The sequence below is a fragment of the Martes martes genome (genome assembly GCF_963455335.1).
Source record: "Martes martes genome assembly, chromosome: 14".
In the NCBI taxonomy this organism is placed as follows: domain Eukaryota; kingdom Metazoa; phylum Chordata; class Mammalia; order Carnivora; family Mustelidae; genus Martes; species Martes martes.
In genome coordinates, this window is record NC_137902.1 from 24,981,631 (window position 1) to 24,999,773 (window position 18,143).

General features: G+C 54.3%; 1 protein-coding gene across 3 annotated transcripts in view; it reads left to right on the forward strand.

Moving 5' to 3' along the window:
* Positions 1–18,143, forward strand: part of SH3PXD2A (SH3 and PX domains 2A) — a gene marked incomplete at both ends in the record, with an annotated part of 227,730 nt that overhangs the window by 112,048 nt on the left and 97,539 nt on the right. For all 3 annotated transcript variants that reach the window (XM_080823066.1, XM_080823068.1, XM_080823067.1), the window contains 2 exons: positions 3,060–3,136; positions 12,455–12,546. In XM_080823066.1, coding sequence (XP_080679192.1) covers positions 3,060–3,136; positions 12,455–12,546 — 169 coding nt within the window. The remainder of the gene's footprint in view (positions 1–3,059; positions 3,137–12,454; positions 12,547–18,143) is intronic.

Consider the following 18,143-nt stretch of genomic DNA (forward strand, 5'->3'; position numbering starts at 1 on the left):
CAGCGGGGTCAGGTCTTATGTGATCTATGTACATATCTTGGGGACATCAAGCTCCGAGAGCGGGTCAGCCTTAGGATAGGGGTGTTGGGGCGGGAGGCAGTTTGTCTCCCATCTGCCTCCTTTCCTTTTCGTCCTTCGCCAGCATGAGGAAGGGCACGAGGGCTATTTTTGGAGAATGGATAAGTCATGTTTCATCTCCTTCCAGGAGGCACGCAGGGCAGAGCCAGGTCTGTGGGCCTGGGTCCCTGCTGCGGTCTCTCCTTTCGCTTTCCTCTGTTGCTCCGACGCATCCTTCAGGTCCTGTGAGATGCCGCGTGGCCAGGGGCATCTCTGGGCCGGGGGAACCTCCAGCTCCCAAGGAGGGAGGCTCGGGCAGAGGACTCAGAAAGTCCGCCCAGGGTTGCTCATCATCTGGTCAGGCCCGAGAGTGAGAGCTGTTCTCCCATGCTGCGAGATTGTTTCACATGCAGTCTCCAGGGCTGTGTGCGGACACTCCCGTGGCATGCAGGCGGCAAGGCGACAGGCAACCAAAAAAGGGTAGGAGGCAAGGAGACCAGGAATACCAAATCTGTGACATCTTCCCCCAAGGAAAAGAGGCGGTCTCCAGTGTCTTGACAAATCTTGTTTTATCTCCTTTCAAAAGGAACGCACGTGGCAGAGCTGATTTATCTTTGTGACATTGTCCAGTCTACAGAGTGTCGGGCCTCTGACGGGGGGATGGCCCGTCTGCCTGGCTTCAGAAAGGAAGGGAGGAAAGAGAGCTTGAGGGACAGTGCAGGAGATGAAAATGAATGCATCAGCAGGCACTTGGGGCGGGGGTTGGGGGGCGGCGAGGGGTGCCTGCTGTATACAAAGCCTTGTGCTGAGTGGAGTGTGGTGCCAAGGGGAGGAAGGAGTTGGTCACACCCGATGTAGGGAGACGAGAGATGCCAGTGGGAAACAAGTCACCCACAACAGGCCAGACTAGCTGCTCTGCTGTCTGACAGGAGCAGGGCTGGTGACCAGGAGCTCAGGTGGTGACAGCTGTTTTCAGCGCCCCCCACCCCTGGTCCTCTACCCTTCACCTCTGCCTCCCAAGGCTGCTCATGGGAATGGCTGGGGATTTTGTTCCAGCCTCGCCAACATACTTGGCTGGAGGAGCTGGAGATGTGATGGTCTCATTTGGTCACAGGCCAGGAGCTGGAGGTAAATGATCCTCACCCTCAGTAGGGAAATCTCGGAGATACAGTCCATTTTATCCCCAGGGTTCCCCGAGGACCTGAGCTGTTGGCTCCCCATGGGGATTAACTGGCTTGGTAATACTTCCTTCCGTTCCCTCCCTTTCCACTCCGCCGTGGTGTCTTCCAGAAACCATTCCCAAATAAACCACCGGAGCTCCTCGTCTCTGGGTCAGCTTCTGGGAAACAGCCTAAACCAAGACAATGCTTAGTACCTCCCTAGGGTCTCGACAGAAGACGCTCCCATGAACTGATCTTCAAGCTACATTTTTGTTCACGTTGCAATGGCCATTCTCTTCATTAGAACTCCTTTAATGCAAGTGATAACAATCCGTCTCCAACTAGTTTCAGTAAAAAATAATTTTCTTGTTTTATGCATGTGGCAAGTAGCAGGTAGACCTTGGGTTCAGAACAACTATGTCCCGCTGCTCAAACGATGTCAAAGGAACCTGCCCTTCACCATCTCTTTGCTCTGCGTTTCAACCATTCAGGAAGCATTCATTGAGCACCTACTTTGTTCTGGGCACTGCTCCTTTCTCTCTGTGGGTTTCCTTCTCAGGCAATAATAAAGATGGCCATGAGAAGCTCCAGGCTTTCATCCTGCCGGCTCAGCAACTGTGGGAGAGAAAGGGCTCCAGCAGAAGTCTCACGGCTGACCCTCCTTGGCACGGATCAGGTCCCCTGCCCATCTCTGAGCCAATCACTGTGACTCTGGTTGGCTGGGTTGGATCACATGCCTACCCTTGCTGCCAGGGAGTGTGGTCAGCCCCTTTGAACCACAAGGATTGGGAATGGAGGAGGGAGGCTCTCCAGAGGGAAACTGGGCAGACAGGGACAATGGATGCCTATTACAGCTTTAGGGCGAGCACTTCACCATTTGTCGAGCTAGGTGGGTTCTAAGATGTGTCAGATGGACCCCTGATGGATGGAGATTCTCAAACATCTGTAACACACAGCAGAATGGGGCACGTGCCTTAGGAACGGACAAAGTGTGTGGAAAAGAGGGAGATTACTCCCAGCTTGGCAAATCAAGGAAGGCCTTCTAAAAAGGGGGCATTGACCTAGACATTGATGGCAGTGGGGCACAGAAATGTTAGCTGTTAGGACTTAAAAGTCAGACCAAGGAGTTCAAATTCTAAATTGAACCAGCTGAAAAGGACCATGCATTGATCTAGTTGTTAAAATTGAATTAGGCTAGCTCAGAAGAGCCTCCTGGGGAGATTGCAGGGGCTGGCATTTCCTGTAAGCCCCGCCCACACCTACAGAGGGGTGTGCCTGCCCATCTGCACGTGGTGGCCTGAACTGCTAGAGGCTGTGTGTGCAGAGAGGCTGGGGAAAAGTCAGCCTGGGCAGCCGCACTCCTTGGCATTGGCCCGCACCCGCCCTGGAAATAGCCTCCCACCTAAACTAAGAATAGGAATTCCTGCCTGGCTGGCAGGAATGAATGCCGATTTCTCAAGGAGGGAAGGGCCTGAGAACAAAACCCAGCGTGTGGGTTGGGCCATCCTTTGTATTTCTTCGTGAGGTCACTTGGGAGCCGCGCCCATGTCAGGCCATCGATCCTGCCCTGAGACCCAGACAAGGTGATCTGGCCAAGATGGCAGCCTCGGAGGCCACTCCTGGGCCCCAGAGGTCCTGGGCTCTCAGCCTCGGGCGCCTCCTGCCCCCTGGGAGAGGTGACTGCCCATCTCTTGTGTTCTTGACACTGGGCAGGGGTGGTGGCGCTCAGTGGCCAGCCAAAAGGCTGAGAAGCCGAGAGAGAGAGGAGTGAGAGGGTAGGAGGCCGGGGTCCCATGGCAGCTTTCCCCAGAGTCACCCAGCTCACAGCCCTCTCTGTTCCAGGCAAAATCCTCTTCCGGAGAAGCCACATCCGGGATGTAGCTGTGAAGAGGCTGAAGCCCATCGACGAGTACTGCCGGGTAAGCGTGCGCCTGCAGGTGGGGGAGGGGCCGGCCTGCCAGCCGGAGAGTCTGTACGTCTGTCCATGGAGGAGCACCATCTGTCCCAAACCTTCTGCTGTGTTCTGCAGGCGCCTCCTGACGCCTGGCATTTCCGGGCCAGGGAGGTGGGTCTGAGTGTCCCTCGGGGAGGGGTCACTTGTGACTGGGCCACTCTCTGGGGCACAAGGGCCTTGGGATCACGCTGAGACTTGACTTCTTTCAGAACACGCCTGTGTTTACAAAACGGTATTTTAAATCACTTCCACGGGCTTGGGAGCTCGGTTAAGGGGTCTCCTGCTGAAGGGGGATGTTCTGTATGTGACATTTTGCTGGACACAGAGGAGCTGTTGCTTTGAATTCCTTTTGGGACCAGAGTTGTTGGAATCAATTCTGAGTTCAATAGCATCTGAAATTTCTGAATGTCATATCTGTTTATTCACAGAAGTCCTGATAGTTATGGATGTTTATGTGCACATTTATACCCGTGCCAGTGCTCACACTCACACACACACTCAAACAAACACACACACAGGCATGTGTGCACAGGTGCGTGAAAACAGCCAATGCCAAAGAAGAGATGGGAGAGTGACAGTGATGTCATGAAGAAGAGCCTGTTTGTCTTTCTAGTTCGACTAGAGCCCAGGACCCCTGCAGGGAAAATGCCAGGCGCCCACTTCATTGGCCTTGACGCATGGCCTCTGGATGGTGAGGCTGCCTGGGTTCAGAACCCTCGCTAGCTCTGTGAACTTGGGCAAGCCACTGAACTTCCCAGAGCCTCAGTTTCCACATCTGTGTGATAGGGAGACTAGTAGCTCCACAGAAGGTAGTCATGGGGAGGAAAGCAAGTGACATAGGCCAGCAAGTGCCCGGCATGGGAGGAGGCTGTCCGCCGACGCCAGCTTTGGATTATGATTACTACAAGGCGTAAACAATTTAATGTTCCCGCTGGCTTTCGTGGAGATAGGATTTCTTAGTTAAATGAAACTCACTGTGGAGTCTGACTCAAGAATCTTGAGGAGAGGCAAGTGTGGAATTGTCTTTGGTTGCGAGAGCTGGTGCTAGAGTGGCAAGAGCTGGGATTGAATCCCACTGCCTCCCCACGGGCTCTGTGACTCTGGGCAAGCTAGTCTACCTCTCTGAGCCCCAGGTTCCTTCATCTGTGAAACAGGGTAAGAACAGCTCCCTTGCAGGGCTCCTGAAGGGGGCTGGACGGGAGAATGTGTATCACAGTGTTTGTCGCTTCTCAAATGCTCTGTCCCTGCACAGAGCTGTGGCTGCAGGGTCTGTTCATTTGCTAATGTTTTATAATTCAGAAACATTATGCTGGGCAATAAAAGTGTTTAAATAAGAAGCAAGTTGCTAAATATCCTAACTGGTGTTCCCAAGCCGATAGGCAGACAAGCACTCCCATGGAGTCTCCATTAACCCAAGTTTCAGTTTCATGACTGAGTCAATCATACTTGGTCACATTTTCTGCCGTAACCGAAAAAGAATTCCCAGTGATGAATTCCCTTATGCGAGGGATAAGGATCTTCTTCAGATCAATATTCATTTTTCTCTTTAAAGGGCATTTGCCATTTCCAGTTCAATTGATGGCTGCCGCCTCAGCTTTTATTTCTCCTTATATCTTTCCCAAGAAGTTAAATAAATGGGCACAGCCCGGGGAGGAGGGGGCGAAGGGTGGGGGAGGCCTCTCCTAGCTGGGGATTTATGGCTCACATCAGCCTGGGAGGCTCCTGGAGCCCGAGGCATCTGCAGTCTTGGGTCCTGGGCCATCCGGAGGAGGAAACCGATAACATCTTATCTCCGGGGATCAGGCTTTGAACAGGACTCCTGAATCAGGATGAGCTTCAGGGGGACTCTGGGGCCCCAGTGCTGCTGCTGCTGGCTGGGGGCACCCTTTAAGTGGGGTCTGCAAAAGGCAGGGCCTCCTAACCTGATTAGCACAGACAGGAGCTGCTCAGAGCCAAGTCGGGTTCGGCAAGCAGCTAGCTGTCTCACAGGCTGTAATTTACTCTGAGAATGGCAGGGGGGCAGGTCAGTGCAGAAGTGACCTTTAATTCTGCTGAACTAGAAAGCTGGAATCTGTGGTCTCGTTGTCGGAGACCTTGGGATGACCTTGGAATGGTCATTAGAGATAAGCCAGAAATAGTCCTTAGCCACCCCCACCCCAGCATTGCATGTCACAGCTCTGCCTCCCAATGGTCCAGTCTATGGCCATTCGGGATCCAAGTTTCGCTCAATATCACTGGCCCCCTCCGTGAATCCCATGGTCAGTGCCTTGTGCTGTCTGGTCCATGGCCAGCCCTTCCCTTGTCCATGTCTGTCCTGGGACACACTGCTGGAGTTTTTATTTCAAATACCCTGCATATGCAGCCATGCTTGGCTGGCCAGCATCTTCCTTGGGCTGCTAGACAGCGTGGACTCCCGGGCCGGGATTTGCTGGGGATTCAAGTGCACCCAAGACTGTGAAGCTGGCTCTGCACCTCGAGCAGCCGGCTCCCCTGCCAGGTCTCAGACGTGGAAAGTCTGACCGTGCGGTAGACCTCCCCAGACTTCAGGCTGCCTGCCCTCGCGGGCCAGCCAGTCCCTCTGCCCAAAGGTGGTTTCACAGCCCAAATCTCAGTGTTAGTTTTAAACATATATGGAGCAGATTGGATGAGCGTCACGGAAAATTGAGCGAGCACCAGCCGGGTGATTGTTTTATGTGGCACTTGAGGGCTGGGTGTCTATCAAGAGGGGTTCCAAAGGCATTTCTTTAACTCTATAAATTAATTTAATGGGCAACACGGTTATGCGGTTAATATTTAATGGTTCTGTGGCCTCAAAAAGTCGAAGACTTTCATCTCACTAACAAGCGTGAGCTATACTTTAGGGGCTGGGACTAACAGTTGTGTAAGTGATTCCATTTGCGTGTGAAATACATGTTTGCAGTGTTTGTCTGCGGGATAAAATAAATATCCTGGGGCAAGGGGTGGGTGGGGGGCAGTGAGAGGCAGTGTTTGAGAATGATCAACTCACCCTTTGCCATGGTAATGACGTTTACACAAGTCTCCATTTCCTGATGGGTGCAGCTAGAATTTTTTTTTTTTTTTTTTTTTTTGCCCAAAAAGCTAAGATTGCTTCTATTATTCTGCTGTCCAAGAGAGACTTGCTTTCAGGATCAATGGCTTTCTTTGTGGGAGGGATGAGGGGTTGGTTGTAGTCAGACTGGGGGAGGGAGGGTCAGCCCTGAAGGGGTAAGGATCTCTCCCCACCCCACCCCTGACTCTCCACTCCTCCCAGACTCATTCGGTTTTATCCCCACTTCCCGGATTCGAAAACTGAGACTATCTGGGGGTGGTCGTTCTTAGTCCCGGGCATCTCCCTCCCACCATGCATGGCCCGTCATTGGGTTTCACCTTAATAAAGAGAAAGATTCATGTCCCAACCAAAACACACTCCTTGAAGAAGCCCCAGAAGCTTCCTGTTATACTCAGTCCTAGATACAGGGAGACTGACTTCTTGTGGCCCTCATTCTAAGAGTGTTGCTGATGGGGAGACTGAGGCAGAGAGCAAAGACTGAGGTATTCATGCCTCCCAAGTTGGCTGGTACTCCGGGGAAACCCAAGTGGTAGAATGTCTCCATCTCTGTTAGTCCACAAATACTGAGGAAAAGGATTTCTACCCTAAAATAAAGCTGATTGTGTCCCTTTTCTCCTTGAAGATCCTCAGAGGAGCCCCATTGCCCCTAAGAACCCGTGAGGGGCTCGTCCGAAGTGCTGCTCAGGCCTAGCATCTGCCTGTCCTCCACGCCCTGCAGTCCAGTCCATCAGAAGTGCTGCCATTCCCAACTAGCCAGAGTCCCAAGCTGCCACCCTTTGCCCCTGCTAGGCCTTTTCCTGGGGATTGAGCTCCCGCGGTGCCCCTTCTAGAAGCCCCCTGGTTCCCCAGGGAAAGCTGAGCACCCCTGCTGTGAAAATTGTGCATGCCTCCAGACAGGACACCAATCCTCTGTAGGAGGACAGTTTCTGTGTGTCCACCTTTTCCGGACCTGGAGCTCCTTGAGGACCACACCTATTATCTTTGTGTCTTCAGTAACAAGCAGGAAGCCTGGCCCCATGTAGGTGTCCAGGCAACATCTACCAACAAGATGCAAAGATCGCACACAAGCAGAGGACACCTCCCAGGAGGGTGACACATCCCTGAAGCCCCTATATACTAGGAGCCCTTGTGACATGGCTTCACTTGCTACTGTAAATGAGATGCTATTTCCATTTCAAAAGGATTTGCAGCCTGGTCCTTCAAAAAGAGAACTCCTGTGTTTGAGATACTGATTTACAGAAGTTCCATGAGCCCAGCTTCCTAGGTAGGGATCCAGGAGGAAGAGTCCAGGCAGGCCAGAGGGCTGGGGCAGGGAGTGGGTGGCCAGCTGGGGGGGACTCCAGCCCCCTGTGCCATGCCCCCTCCCCCCACTCCCCGCCCTTGGTCACTCAGCTTTTGCCCAGATTTCCATTGATTAGAAATCAAAATGATGTTCCTAAAAAGAGGACAACGGTTGATCCCATGGAAAGAGCAGGACGCCCATGGTTGTTTGGCCAGATGTAAAACTTTTCTGTCCTTGGACAGACCGACTCAGAGTGGTGGGCTTCGTGGAGGGGGAGGTCCCTTCGAAGAAGGTCTGAGAACAGTCTGCCTAGGGGCCCCTCCCATGCCACTGCACTGGAGAAACCAGGGTTGTGTTGGCTGCATGTGGGTGGAGGTCTCAGAGGCACAGAGCCACCCTCTGTCTTATCTGAATCTGCGTCTTCTAGAAGGATGACACGGTGCAAATGGTGGCGCATGTCGCTGGCTCTCAGAAAACTGTATGGGGCAGGCCAGGATCTAGAGACCTCAGGGCAGTTTAGGACTAGGGAAGGGGTCACTGGAAGGACTGCCTGATGGCAAACCTGGGTGGCTCTTTAGCATTTCCTTACCAGTCTCCCCCAGCCCTAGGCACCCACTGCCCTCGGCTCCTTCCCTTGCCTTATTTTTCCAGATCTGCTCTTAGCCAGCTCTTGATCGCCCTGGGCCACAGAATGGCAAGGTCAGAAGGGGACTGAAGTCAGCTCAGCTTGCATGGGGCAGGGGCCTGCATACCCTAAGCTACCCCATGGGGCAATGGCCCCTTCCCTAGATGCTGAGGGCCAGGAGGTCATGCTCATTCCAGCTCTTCCCACCTAGCCTGAATCAAAAGGCTCAGTCGGATTGAATGATAGGTCAGTCATTGAATTCACTCCTAATAGTGCTGTTTGCAGTGCTGGAGCCTTGGACTCTTAGAGTTGGAAGAAGTTTCAGAATGTCTGTGGCCTGGATATGTCCCAGCTGTGTTCCATGGGCTGTTAGTAGAAATCGTTGGAGGACCTGCTCCATAATCAGAGACCTGTGGGTAGTGCTGGAGGCAGTACAGATCAGTAGATCACACGGAGCACAGGCTCTGGACTCAGATGGCCCAACTGAAAATCTTGCTTACTGGCTGTGTGGCCTTGAAAAGTTACTTAACCTCTCTGTGCTTTATTTGCTTCTGGAAAACTGGAATTAGTCATACCCTTTGAGATGGGTATATAATGTTAATGTGATGATTAAATGAGCCAGTCCCCCAGCATGTCATGATTATTAATAAATGCTGACCTAAACAAAGCTCTATAGGTTTCTTCCCTGCAGGACTTCTCAGAGCCTTTGCTGTACTAACAAACATGGTGCTCTCCAAGACCAAGGTGGGCATCTATAAGGCATCATTTCACATGTGCCCACAGAATTCATTTTACCTCCTCAAACAGGTGTTCCATGAGATAGTGTGAGATTCCAGAGTTTGTCTACTCTATCCTAGAAGAAATGACAACCTGGGGTGTGAGGTGGGCTCGTGTAGCAAGTGTATAAGGGCCAGACTGGAACTAGAATTGAGGTCTCCTGACTCCTATCCCAGTGTTCTTTCTCATTTGCATCACTGCACTCACCTAAAGAATAATGACAGCAAAGACAATAGCACAACAACTAAAACTTCCAGAGTGTTTATTCAATGCCAGGCACTGTGCTAGGCTCTTCCTTGTCACAATCTCACTTAGCCTCTTAACAAATAGGTGCCATATCAAACCCACTCTACTGAGCTCAGAGAGGGCAAGCAGCACATTCAGCATCACACAGCCCATGAATAGTAGAGCCAGGACTCAAACCTGTGTCTGGCTGGCCCTGAGGCCCTCAGGCCCAGACTTAACCACCCTACAGCAGAGATCTTGAATGTCCAATGGCAGACTTTTAGGTCTGGAGGTGTCCTTGGAAATACCCATGTATGGCCCTCCCAGAATGGCTGGATTGGGGGGGGGGGTTCCCCAACTCTGACAGTCATCATCGGCCCAGGCCCTGGGGACGGACTGCTCAGCTTCAAGATCTCCTGCCAGATGATTTTGGCCACAGCTGGGCTTGGTGGTGGCGCTGATGGGAGCTGCCCTGAGCTGAGAGCCTCTCGTCAGCCTGAAATCAGGATGAGCCCTCCATGCGGCTCCCTTCAGGGCTCTCTGTTAAGTAAAGATGCCACGGTGGTTCGACCAAAAGGCCTCTTTGTCTGAAGCCCTCACGGCCCACACGTCCTCTGCCCCCAGAATGCTGGTCTCTGTCGGCATGAAGAGCCCCTGTGTTTGCAGCTGGGGCTGCGCGAGCCCTTGGCCGGCCAGGGCCTGCGCAGTGGGTGGGTGGCAGTGTGCTGGGCGGGGAGGGCGCGAGCGCTCCGGGCCGGCTGGAGACCTGCCCTGGCTCCCTTCCCTCGTCCTTTCAGGGAGGTCACCCTGGCAGCGAGTCTGCATGCAGCCTGGGTCCCTGGTCATGGTTTCCCTCCTGCGTCCTGCCCCGCCCCGCCCCGCCCCGCCCAGCCCTTCGGTTCTGCCAGGGGACCATGCTGCACACAGGCCTCATTTCCCCTCTGTCCCTCTCTGTCGTCTCTCTCTCTCTCTTTCTATAGATCTGTCTCTCCATCTGTCTCTCTCTCTCTTTGTCTTTACCCCCCCTCTCTATCTTCCTCCTTCTCTCTCCTTCCTCGGTCTTTCTTTTCCGCTTCCCTCTCCCTTTCCTGGGGGAGGAAACAGCACCGGCCATGTAGGTTAGGTGACAACATGGATGCTTTGGGGGAGTCTGTACCCATTCTACCTTCTGAGCCCAGGGTTTCATTCCGTCCATGAGCACAATAACCCCAGTGTCTCCGTCATAAACAAAGGCAAGGGTGTCTGCCTCCAGGACAAAATGTCTACCTCCTGTGACAACGTCATCAGACGTGCTCGTGCAAGGGCAGAGGCTGCATCTGACTCACCCCTGTGACCCCCAGCAGGGCCCCATGTCAGACACACACACTGAAAAGCCCTCACTGTCAGATGATTGGGGTCAAGGGGCCCGGGATGGTACCTAGAACACAGTTGCCCATTAAATGTCCATTTCCCTTCTTTACTGTTTCCTGGCTGTTCGTGGGATGGGATGTGTTAGAGACCCTCAGAAAGCCAGGGGCTCTGGAAAGAACAGCTGTACATTGCATGATGTTGTCTTACCTACTGCAGTTGGGCCTTATCTTGCCCAGGTACAGGTATGACATCAAAAAAGACCATCATGGTAGGATGCCTGGTGCTCAGTGCCACACCTGCACGGTTATCTGACCAGCTCAGAGAAGAATTGAGCAGTTGCTTCCCTGTTCCTTAACACTAGACCTCTCTCCTTGCAGCCAAAGACCACATGGGCATTTTTTTCTTTTTTGCCCCATTATCATGTCCCACTACTATTAGCTATTGGGCTTTGGCACAGCAAAACCCTTCTTCATTCATTCGTTTGAGCAAATACTCGTTGCCTGCCCGCTCTGTGCCAGGTGCTCTTCTAGGATCTAGGGACATGCAGGCAACAGAACAGACTCCCAACTGCACAGAGCTTACCTTCGAGCAAGTTCTTTCCCACCCTTGACACGGCCTGTGGGCAGGCCACGTGGCCTCCCTGAGCCTCCACCTCCTTACCAGTAACATAAGGATGAGATCCGCCCTCAAGAGGACCGTTAGGAGGTTCCCAGTGACTCCGGACACGGAGGCCCCCGCACGCTTGGTACAGGGGAGATGCCAGATTGGGTCATGGCCCCTGAAGCAGCCCCGGTGAAGGGGGCCCAGCGAGGCACAGGCATATTGACAGGCTTCTGTTCAGCTCACCCCTGACCTGGAGCCTCCTCATGGGCAATCCTTCTCAAGTCCACAGGCTCTCCCTTCTGGCTCTAGTCCAGAGTTCCCTTGGCCCTGGCCCTCAGCCCTGCTTTGGCAGTGGCCTCTCCTGTCTGTACGAAAGAATCATTCCAGGATCTTCTCTGCACATGGAGTGGAGCGGCCAGGAGCAGGGCTTCACCTGGTCTCACGCTGCCCCTGCCTCCATGTTGGGCAGGTCAGGGGTCCCAGGTGCCCCAGGCTATGAAGGTATGGAGTATGCACTGGTCTGGTGCACGGCAGGAGCTCTAACCACGTCTGGCAGTCACCCATCACTTTCCAGCAGCAGACTCTCAGGCCTCTCTGGGTGACAAGCTCACAGCTGGCCCATGATCCTACCTGGACTGTTACCCCCACACGGTACCCATCTCCTCTCACCATCGAAGAGTCTTTCCTAAAACCCTGCCAATCTTTCTAGGTACTATCGGATTCTGTCACAGCCCTCTGTTGTCCTTGCTAGAATGATCTGCTTGTCATTAAATAATTGTGCAGTCAGTATTTAGAGACAATGACTATCTGGCATGTCTAGAATGTGGCTAGTGGGAAACGAGGCTGGTAGAGTAAGACCTTGGGTTGTTGGGCTAAGGATCTTGGATCTCCTCTGTGGCCAGGAGAGAATTCTTTCAGGGTTCATGCAGAGTGACTAGCTCCTGAGGGCCCTAAGACTTGAGGGCCATAAGGATCAACGGGCATTGTTTTTTGCTTGGTTGGCTGGTTGTTTAGTTGGCAAACTGGCTGGTCGAATGGTTGGTTGGTCGAATTCTTGGCTGGATGGTTGATAAATTCATTGGGGTTGACCAATGAGTTATTTTTATTACTCGACTAGTTGGTTAGTAGATTAATTGGCAGGTTGGCTAATGGGTGGGATGGATGGAGAGCTGTTTCATTAGCTAGCTGATTGGTTGATTTGTTGATGAGTTGTCTGGTTGGGGGGTGGCTGGCCGGTTGGCTGTGTCATCCACGGCACCGTCATTGAGCCTCTGCCATCACTGGCAGCCCAACAGGACCCTGCTTGGGGTTTTCATCACACCTAATGCCCTTTCTTCCTGTCTTTCCACAGGCACTTGTTCGGCTGCCTCCCCACATTTCACAGTGTGATGAAGTCTTTCGGTTCTTTGAGGCCCGACCAGAGGATGTCAACCCCCCAAAAGAGTAAGTGATAGTTCAGGCCTCTTCTTTGTGCCTTGAGGTGTGGACAAAGGTGGAGGGCAGCCTGGAGAGGCTCAGGATGTGGGGGCACAAGGAAAGGGAGAGATGGGCCAAAGGTATATGGACCATTATTCCCCAGACTCTTATTGCCTTGACCTCATTTCCCTTGACCCCAGGGCTGGCAAGTGAGAGTGTCTGTGCATTTGGGGGGCAGGTTTCCCTGCACACTCTTTCTAGCTCCCAGGTTACTGTAAGGAGCAGCTGAGGTGAAAGGAAGTCTAACGGTCCCTCTGCTCAGATGTCCAGGGTTGACCGTCATTGGTAGCTGTGTTTACGGAGGAGGAAACTGAGGCCCAGTAAGGTTAGGTGATTGTCCAAAGTCGCATAGCTGGTTGGGTGTGTGACAAGCAGGAGGCTCTAACCCAAATCTTTGATTCCTAGTAGTCCGGTGCTGGCTGGTATTTCCACGTTTGGGGAGAAGTGGGGAACCAAGCAGGTGTCTCTTCTCTCTGGAATAAGAGTGCTCTGGGTCTGGTGGTCAAGATGATCCACCCGGTCCTGCCGGTTTCTCACCCATACGACCAGGCCCCACTGTGAGGGCCGCCCTCTCTTGCTCAGAACAGTTCCCTCACCAGACTGGGTTCCCAGTGGAGACAGAACTCTGGTTTCCACCAGGAGCTGATGCACAGAAGAGGGCAGACAGGGAAGGGTGTTGGCTGGGGAGAGTGTGGGGGTGTGAGAGATCACCTCCCTCAACATCTCTTTTCCCCGAAAATCTCAAAGTACAAGGATGGGTGGCTGAGAGGCAGATGGGGTGGGTACTACAGGGGGAAGGGAAAGAATAGTACGAAGGAATGACCTGGAACAGTGGGAAAAGGCCAGAGGCCATCTGGGGATGGGGAGGAAAAGCCTGAAGACAAGGGTGTGCGTTGCATGGCTCTAAGGGCACCATTCACGGCACTGAGTGTGTGGTCTGCACATCCGTACGTGGCAGTCCTGCCGGGAGGGACCCTTCTCTTTCCACTCGTACTAGAAGACTCAGAGCCTAAAATAGCCTGGGCCCTTGGGGGAGAAAAACCTACCAGCCCAGAGGCTTGCCATCTCTCCGTGGGCTTAAAAAATGAGCAAATGCCACAGACCATCAGAAACTCATCAGTGACAGGTTCACAAGGTAGGCTCGTGGAAAGCCACAGAGACTAGGAGGAGTTCACGCCCCAACTCTGCTGCTTACTGGCCACACAGCCTCGGGGCAGGTCACTCCGTGGCTTCCCTGAGCTTCATTTCCCTCCTCTGCCACAAAGGGACCGTGATGAATCTCTGCTCTGGCTCCCTCCAGTGATTATTGGTGAAACTCAGAGGACATGAGGGCTGGGCCAGAACTTTGTAAACAACAAAACGAGACAGAAAAGCGTGCTCTCACCAGAGAGAGAAGCATTGCCCTCGCTGCACCTGTTATGTTGGACTCACGAGAGGGGACTTGTGTATTCTTTTTTTTTTTTTTTTAAGATTTTATTTATTTATTTGACAGACAGAGATCACAAGTAGGTGAAGAGGCAGGCAGAGAGAGAGGAGGAAGCAGGCTCCCTGCTGAGCAGAGAGCCCGATGCGGGGCTCGATCCCAGGACCCTGGGATCATGACCTGAGCTGAAGGCAGAGGCTTTAATCCACTGAGCCCCCCAGGCACTCCGGGACTTGTGTATTCTTATCCCCACATTACAGATGTGGAAACAGGCTCACAGCAGCAGCCTGGACTTGAACCCAGATTTTTCAGATTCGTACAGAGGCCCATATTTTTTCCACCGCTCCCGCCTGCCCTCCTGGTTTGGGAGGAGTCAGGGGGACAGTGGTCCTGAGCCTCTCTGTGTCCCTCTCCGTCCTCCCCTCTCTGTGCTCCTGCCTTGGCCATCCTCACTCTCCCAGGGCAGAGGAAGGCTCCAGAGACCCCAGCAGTGGCCCTGGTCCATCTGGCTGTGATGGTCTCTCACAGCCTCCCCTTCCTTTTCTGCTTCCTTCCATGGGGACAGAAGAGGTGTCCCTCCCCAGGCGATTGTAAAGTCCCATGTGATCACGTGACCCCCAGAGGGGAAAGGGATCACTGCTGTCAGGTGAAGCAGCCAGTGCATCGCCACAAAATCACTGACCCTGCCCTTGATCCGTGCCCCTCTGCCCCGTTCTCTGCCAGTCAGCTGTATAAATTGGTCCTATGTCACCTCCCCACCTGTGCACTTATGGCAATAGGTTAGCCTTTTGCTCCCCTCCAGAAGGCCCTCAGGAATGAAGCCAACCAGGTGTGGGGAGACAGTGGGACGTTGGTGAGGCAGTGGGCATGGCTTTGCCCAGCCGGGCTCTGGGGTCAAGGTCTGCCACTCTAGGCTGTGTCTCTGGTCGTTGGCTCAACTTCTCTGTGTTTCTGTTTTCCCAGCCCTAACACATGATAACATGGGACTCGTGGAGTGGTCCACAGGGCTGACAGGTAACAAGTGCATGAAGACAACCTGGTTAGGGCTACTGGCCAGTAGGTAGTACTCCGCAGTCTTGTTCATGGAAGCTCGTAGAACAGAAAGGAATGTGACCCGGGGCACACTCCCCGCCACAGGGGAAAGCGTTTGCCTCCGAGTCACCATGTCAGGGGGCTTGTTGGCCTCTTTCTTGAGGGGCTACCAGCCACCTGGGCTGGCTCACAGCTGGTCTGGCAAGAGATGGCCTGAGACCAGGAAGCCCTCCAGCACAAGACAGACCTCAGGCTCCAGAAGTAGGGTCAGCTATGGACAGACAGTTCTGAAGGGCTTCTCTTCCCCGGGCCCTGCTCGGCCTCCAGGAGCTGCCAAGAGGGACGCGTGTTCCAGACCACGGTGTGCCTGCCGTTAGAGCCCAGACCCATCGGTGACCTGGGGCTGACAGGCTGACGATTAATCAGCCCAGAGCCTGCACTCCCCTCCCTCAGAGCCGCCTCAGTACACCTCCCCCTCCATCCTGAAACATAAACACAGGCTCAAGTAACAGTGTATTTTGACTCAGGGGCAACTGTAGAGCGGCTTATCAAATTATCAAAGCCTGTGGATTTAATTGGAATTTTGCAGATAACCCCCTGGCTCTTTCAAGTGTGAGGCCGCAGGGGCCCTGCGGGTGTTCACAGGGCCTGGGGCAGGGGCCTGGGTCCCATTTCTGTCTTGCTGGGAAGGCAAGGCTATGGCAGCCCAGCCTTGATGGGGGAGGCAGACCAGGCCCGAGCTCCCCGGCTTTGATCCCAGGCCGCTGGCTGGCTTCTGTGGGGGAAAGCCCAGCCCTTTTTCTGAACTGCTAGCCTCGCTCTCAACCCCAGCCCCACACAGAAAGGATGTCCCTTGCGGACGGACCCTTCAGGTGAGCCTGACCCAGCACAGCTGTGGTGGCGCCCCGTCTTCATGCGGCCCCCAGGAAGGCAGCTCCCGTTTTCCTGCCTCCCACCACAAACACACATGTGGGCCACTGCTGGGCCGGCCCCAAGACCCAGCATACATGCATCCCTTCCCTCCACCCTGCCATCCACCCAGCACACCCGGGGGGTGCTCCCTTCAGAGCGTTTCCAGACTCTGACTGCCTCTAACCGTCTCCCCTGCTGCCACCCTGAGCCACCCTATCTCCCGTCCTCCTCTGGATTCTGGCCTCCTGACTGGCCTCCCTGCCTCTCCCTGAGCTCTCTAGGGTCCATCTTCAACATTTCGGAAGGAAAGATCATTTAGAAAGATCCGTCAGATCATGTCGCTCCTCTCCTCAAAGTCCTCCGTGCCCCCCATGTCCCTTAGAGTCAGGGCCCCCTTGGCCTGGCCCTCCCTGCCCTCGGACGCCACCCTCTGCCGCTCCCCCACCTGACTCCTCCCCAGCCACACTGGCCTGCCGGCTGCTGCCTGCACCTGCCAGCGGTGTTCCTGCCCTGGGGCCTTTGCACTGGTTCTTGCCCCTGCCTGGGCCACTTGGCCTCTCTCCGAGTGAGCCCCTTGGCCTGTTCCCACACCTCCTTCCAGTCTTTCCTCAAAGAGCTGCTCGGCAGGGCGGGCCCCGGCCTTCTGCTAAAATCCACCCAGTGCTTGCCCTCCCCTTCCTGGCTTCGTCCTTCCTCATGGAGAATGAATCACCACTCACACGTGGCCCATTCACTCATGGCGCTGACTCTCGGTCCCTCTCCCTGGGACGTCGGTTCTGGGGGAACAGTAGTGTAGAGTACCCGTACTCTTCGCACTACATCCCCAGATGCAGGTGCTCAGAACATCTGCCAGAGGAAAGACTTGATTGTTCAGCCTTCATTAGAGTCTTATACGGGAGACAGACCGTGACGTGATTCCACAGAGGAGATCAAGGCCCAGACAGCCGACATAGCTTACCTAGTCAGCCAGGGTGAGGATCCAAACCTGAGGCAGGCTGGCTTCAGGCTGACACATCCGACCCCAGCCCTAACCCATCACTCCGCTCAGGCTTCCTAAGCCCACCCCCTCCTCGAAGCGCCCCCTTCTGGTCCTCAGCTGGCCAGGGCACATGGAGACCTGCCTTGACCCCTTCGACCGTTGTTTTCTTTTTTAAGATTTTATTTATTGATTTGACAGAATGAGAGAGCACAAGCAGGGGGAACAGTGGGGCGAAAGAGGGAGAAGCAGACTCCCCACCGAGCAGGGAGCCTGATGCAGGGCTTGATCCCAGGACCCTGGGACCGCGACTCGAGCCGAAGGCAGACGCCCAGCCATCTGAGCCACTCAGGCACCCCAACAGTTGTTTTCTTTTTGAGGATGATGTGTTTTTGGGAAGCCCAGTAGTTGAATAGGAATGTGCACACATGTGTGTGTACATGTGTGTACATATGCACATATGTGTGTATGCATGACTGAGTGTCTTCATGGGGAGCAGAAAGAAAAAGAAAGATATTATTTTTATTGGTTACTTCCTCTGTACTCTCTGTATTATCTCATTTAAATCTCAGGCCCCACCCCCCCGCCGCCCCAGCTGAAGTCAGTACTGTTGTCCCTATGTAGCCCATAGGGAAACAGAGGCCCTGGCAGTACATGGCTTGCCCCAGCCACACAGCTGAGAAGCGGGGGAGGCAGGCCTTGGACAGGTCCACCTGCCTGGGAATAGGGGGCACCGTCCTGTCAGCCACCACCCCACCCCACCTGCCACACACACACGCATACATACACACATGCACGCACACACACCCCTTGGGAGGGAACTGAGCATCTCTCCCTCCAGCCCCCGGCACATGGCCCCAGAGTAATGAGGGGTCGGGGGGCAGGGTGGGCAAGACAAGCTAGTGATGATGTTTCTTCGTCTCCTCTCTGGGGACTCTGGGGCAGCTGTGTGGCCGGCTTGGGTAGGGATAGCCTTAGTCACCAAACCCCAAAGGAGGCAGAGAAAGACGCACCCCTGGAGCTCAAGGGAATTCAGTGCAAGACGAATTCTGGGTTAACCCTGACAAGCCCCCGAGCCCGGCCTCCACCCCCTCAGTGCCCAAGGTGACCCCCGGTGGGGTCCTCGGGCTACACCTGCCCTTTCTGCCCTCCCGGGCTTTGCTGTATTGGAGCCCACCCCCCACCGCTGGAGGACCGACCCCTTGCTGGGCTGGCGGGGCT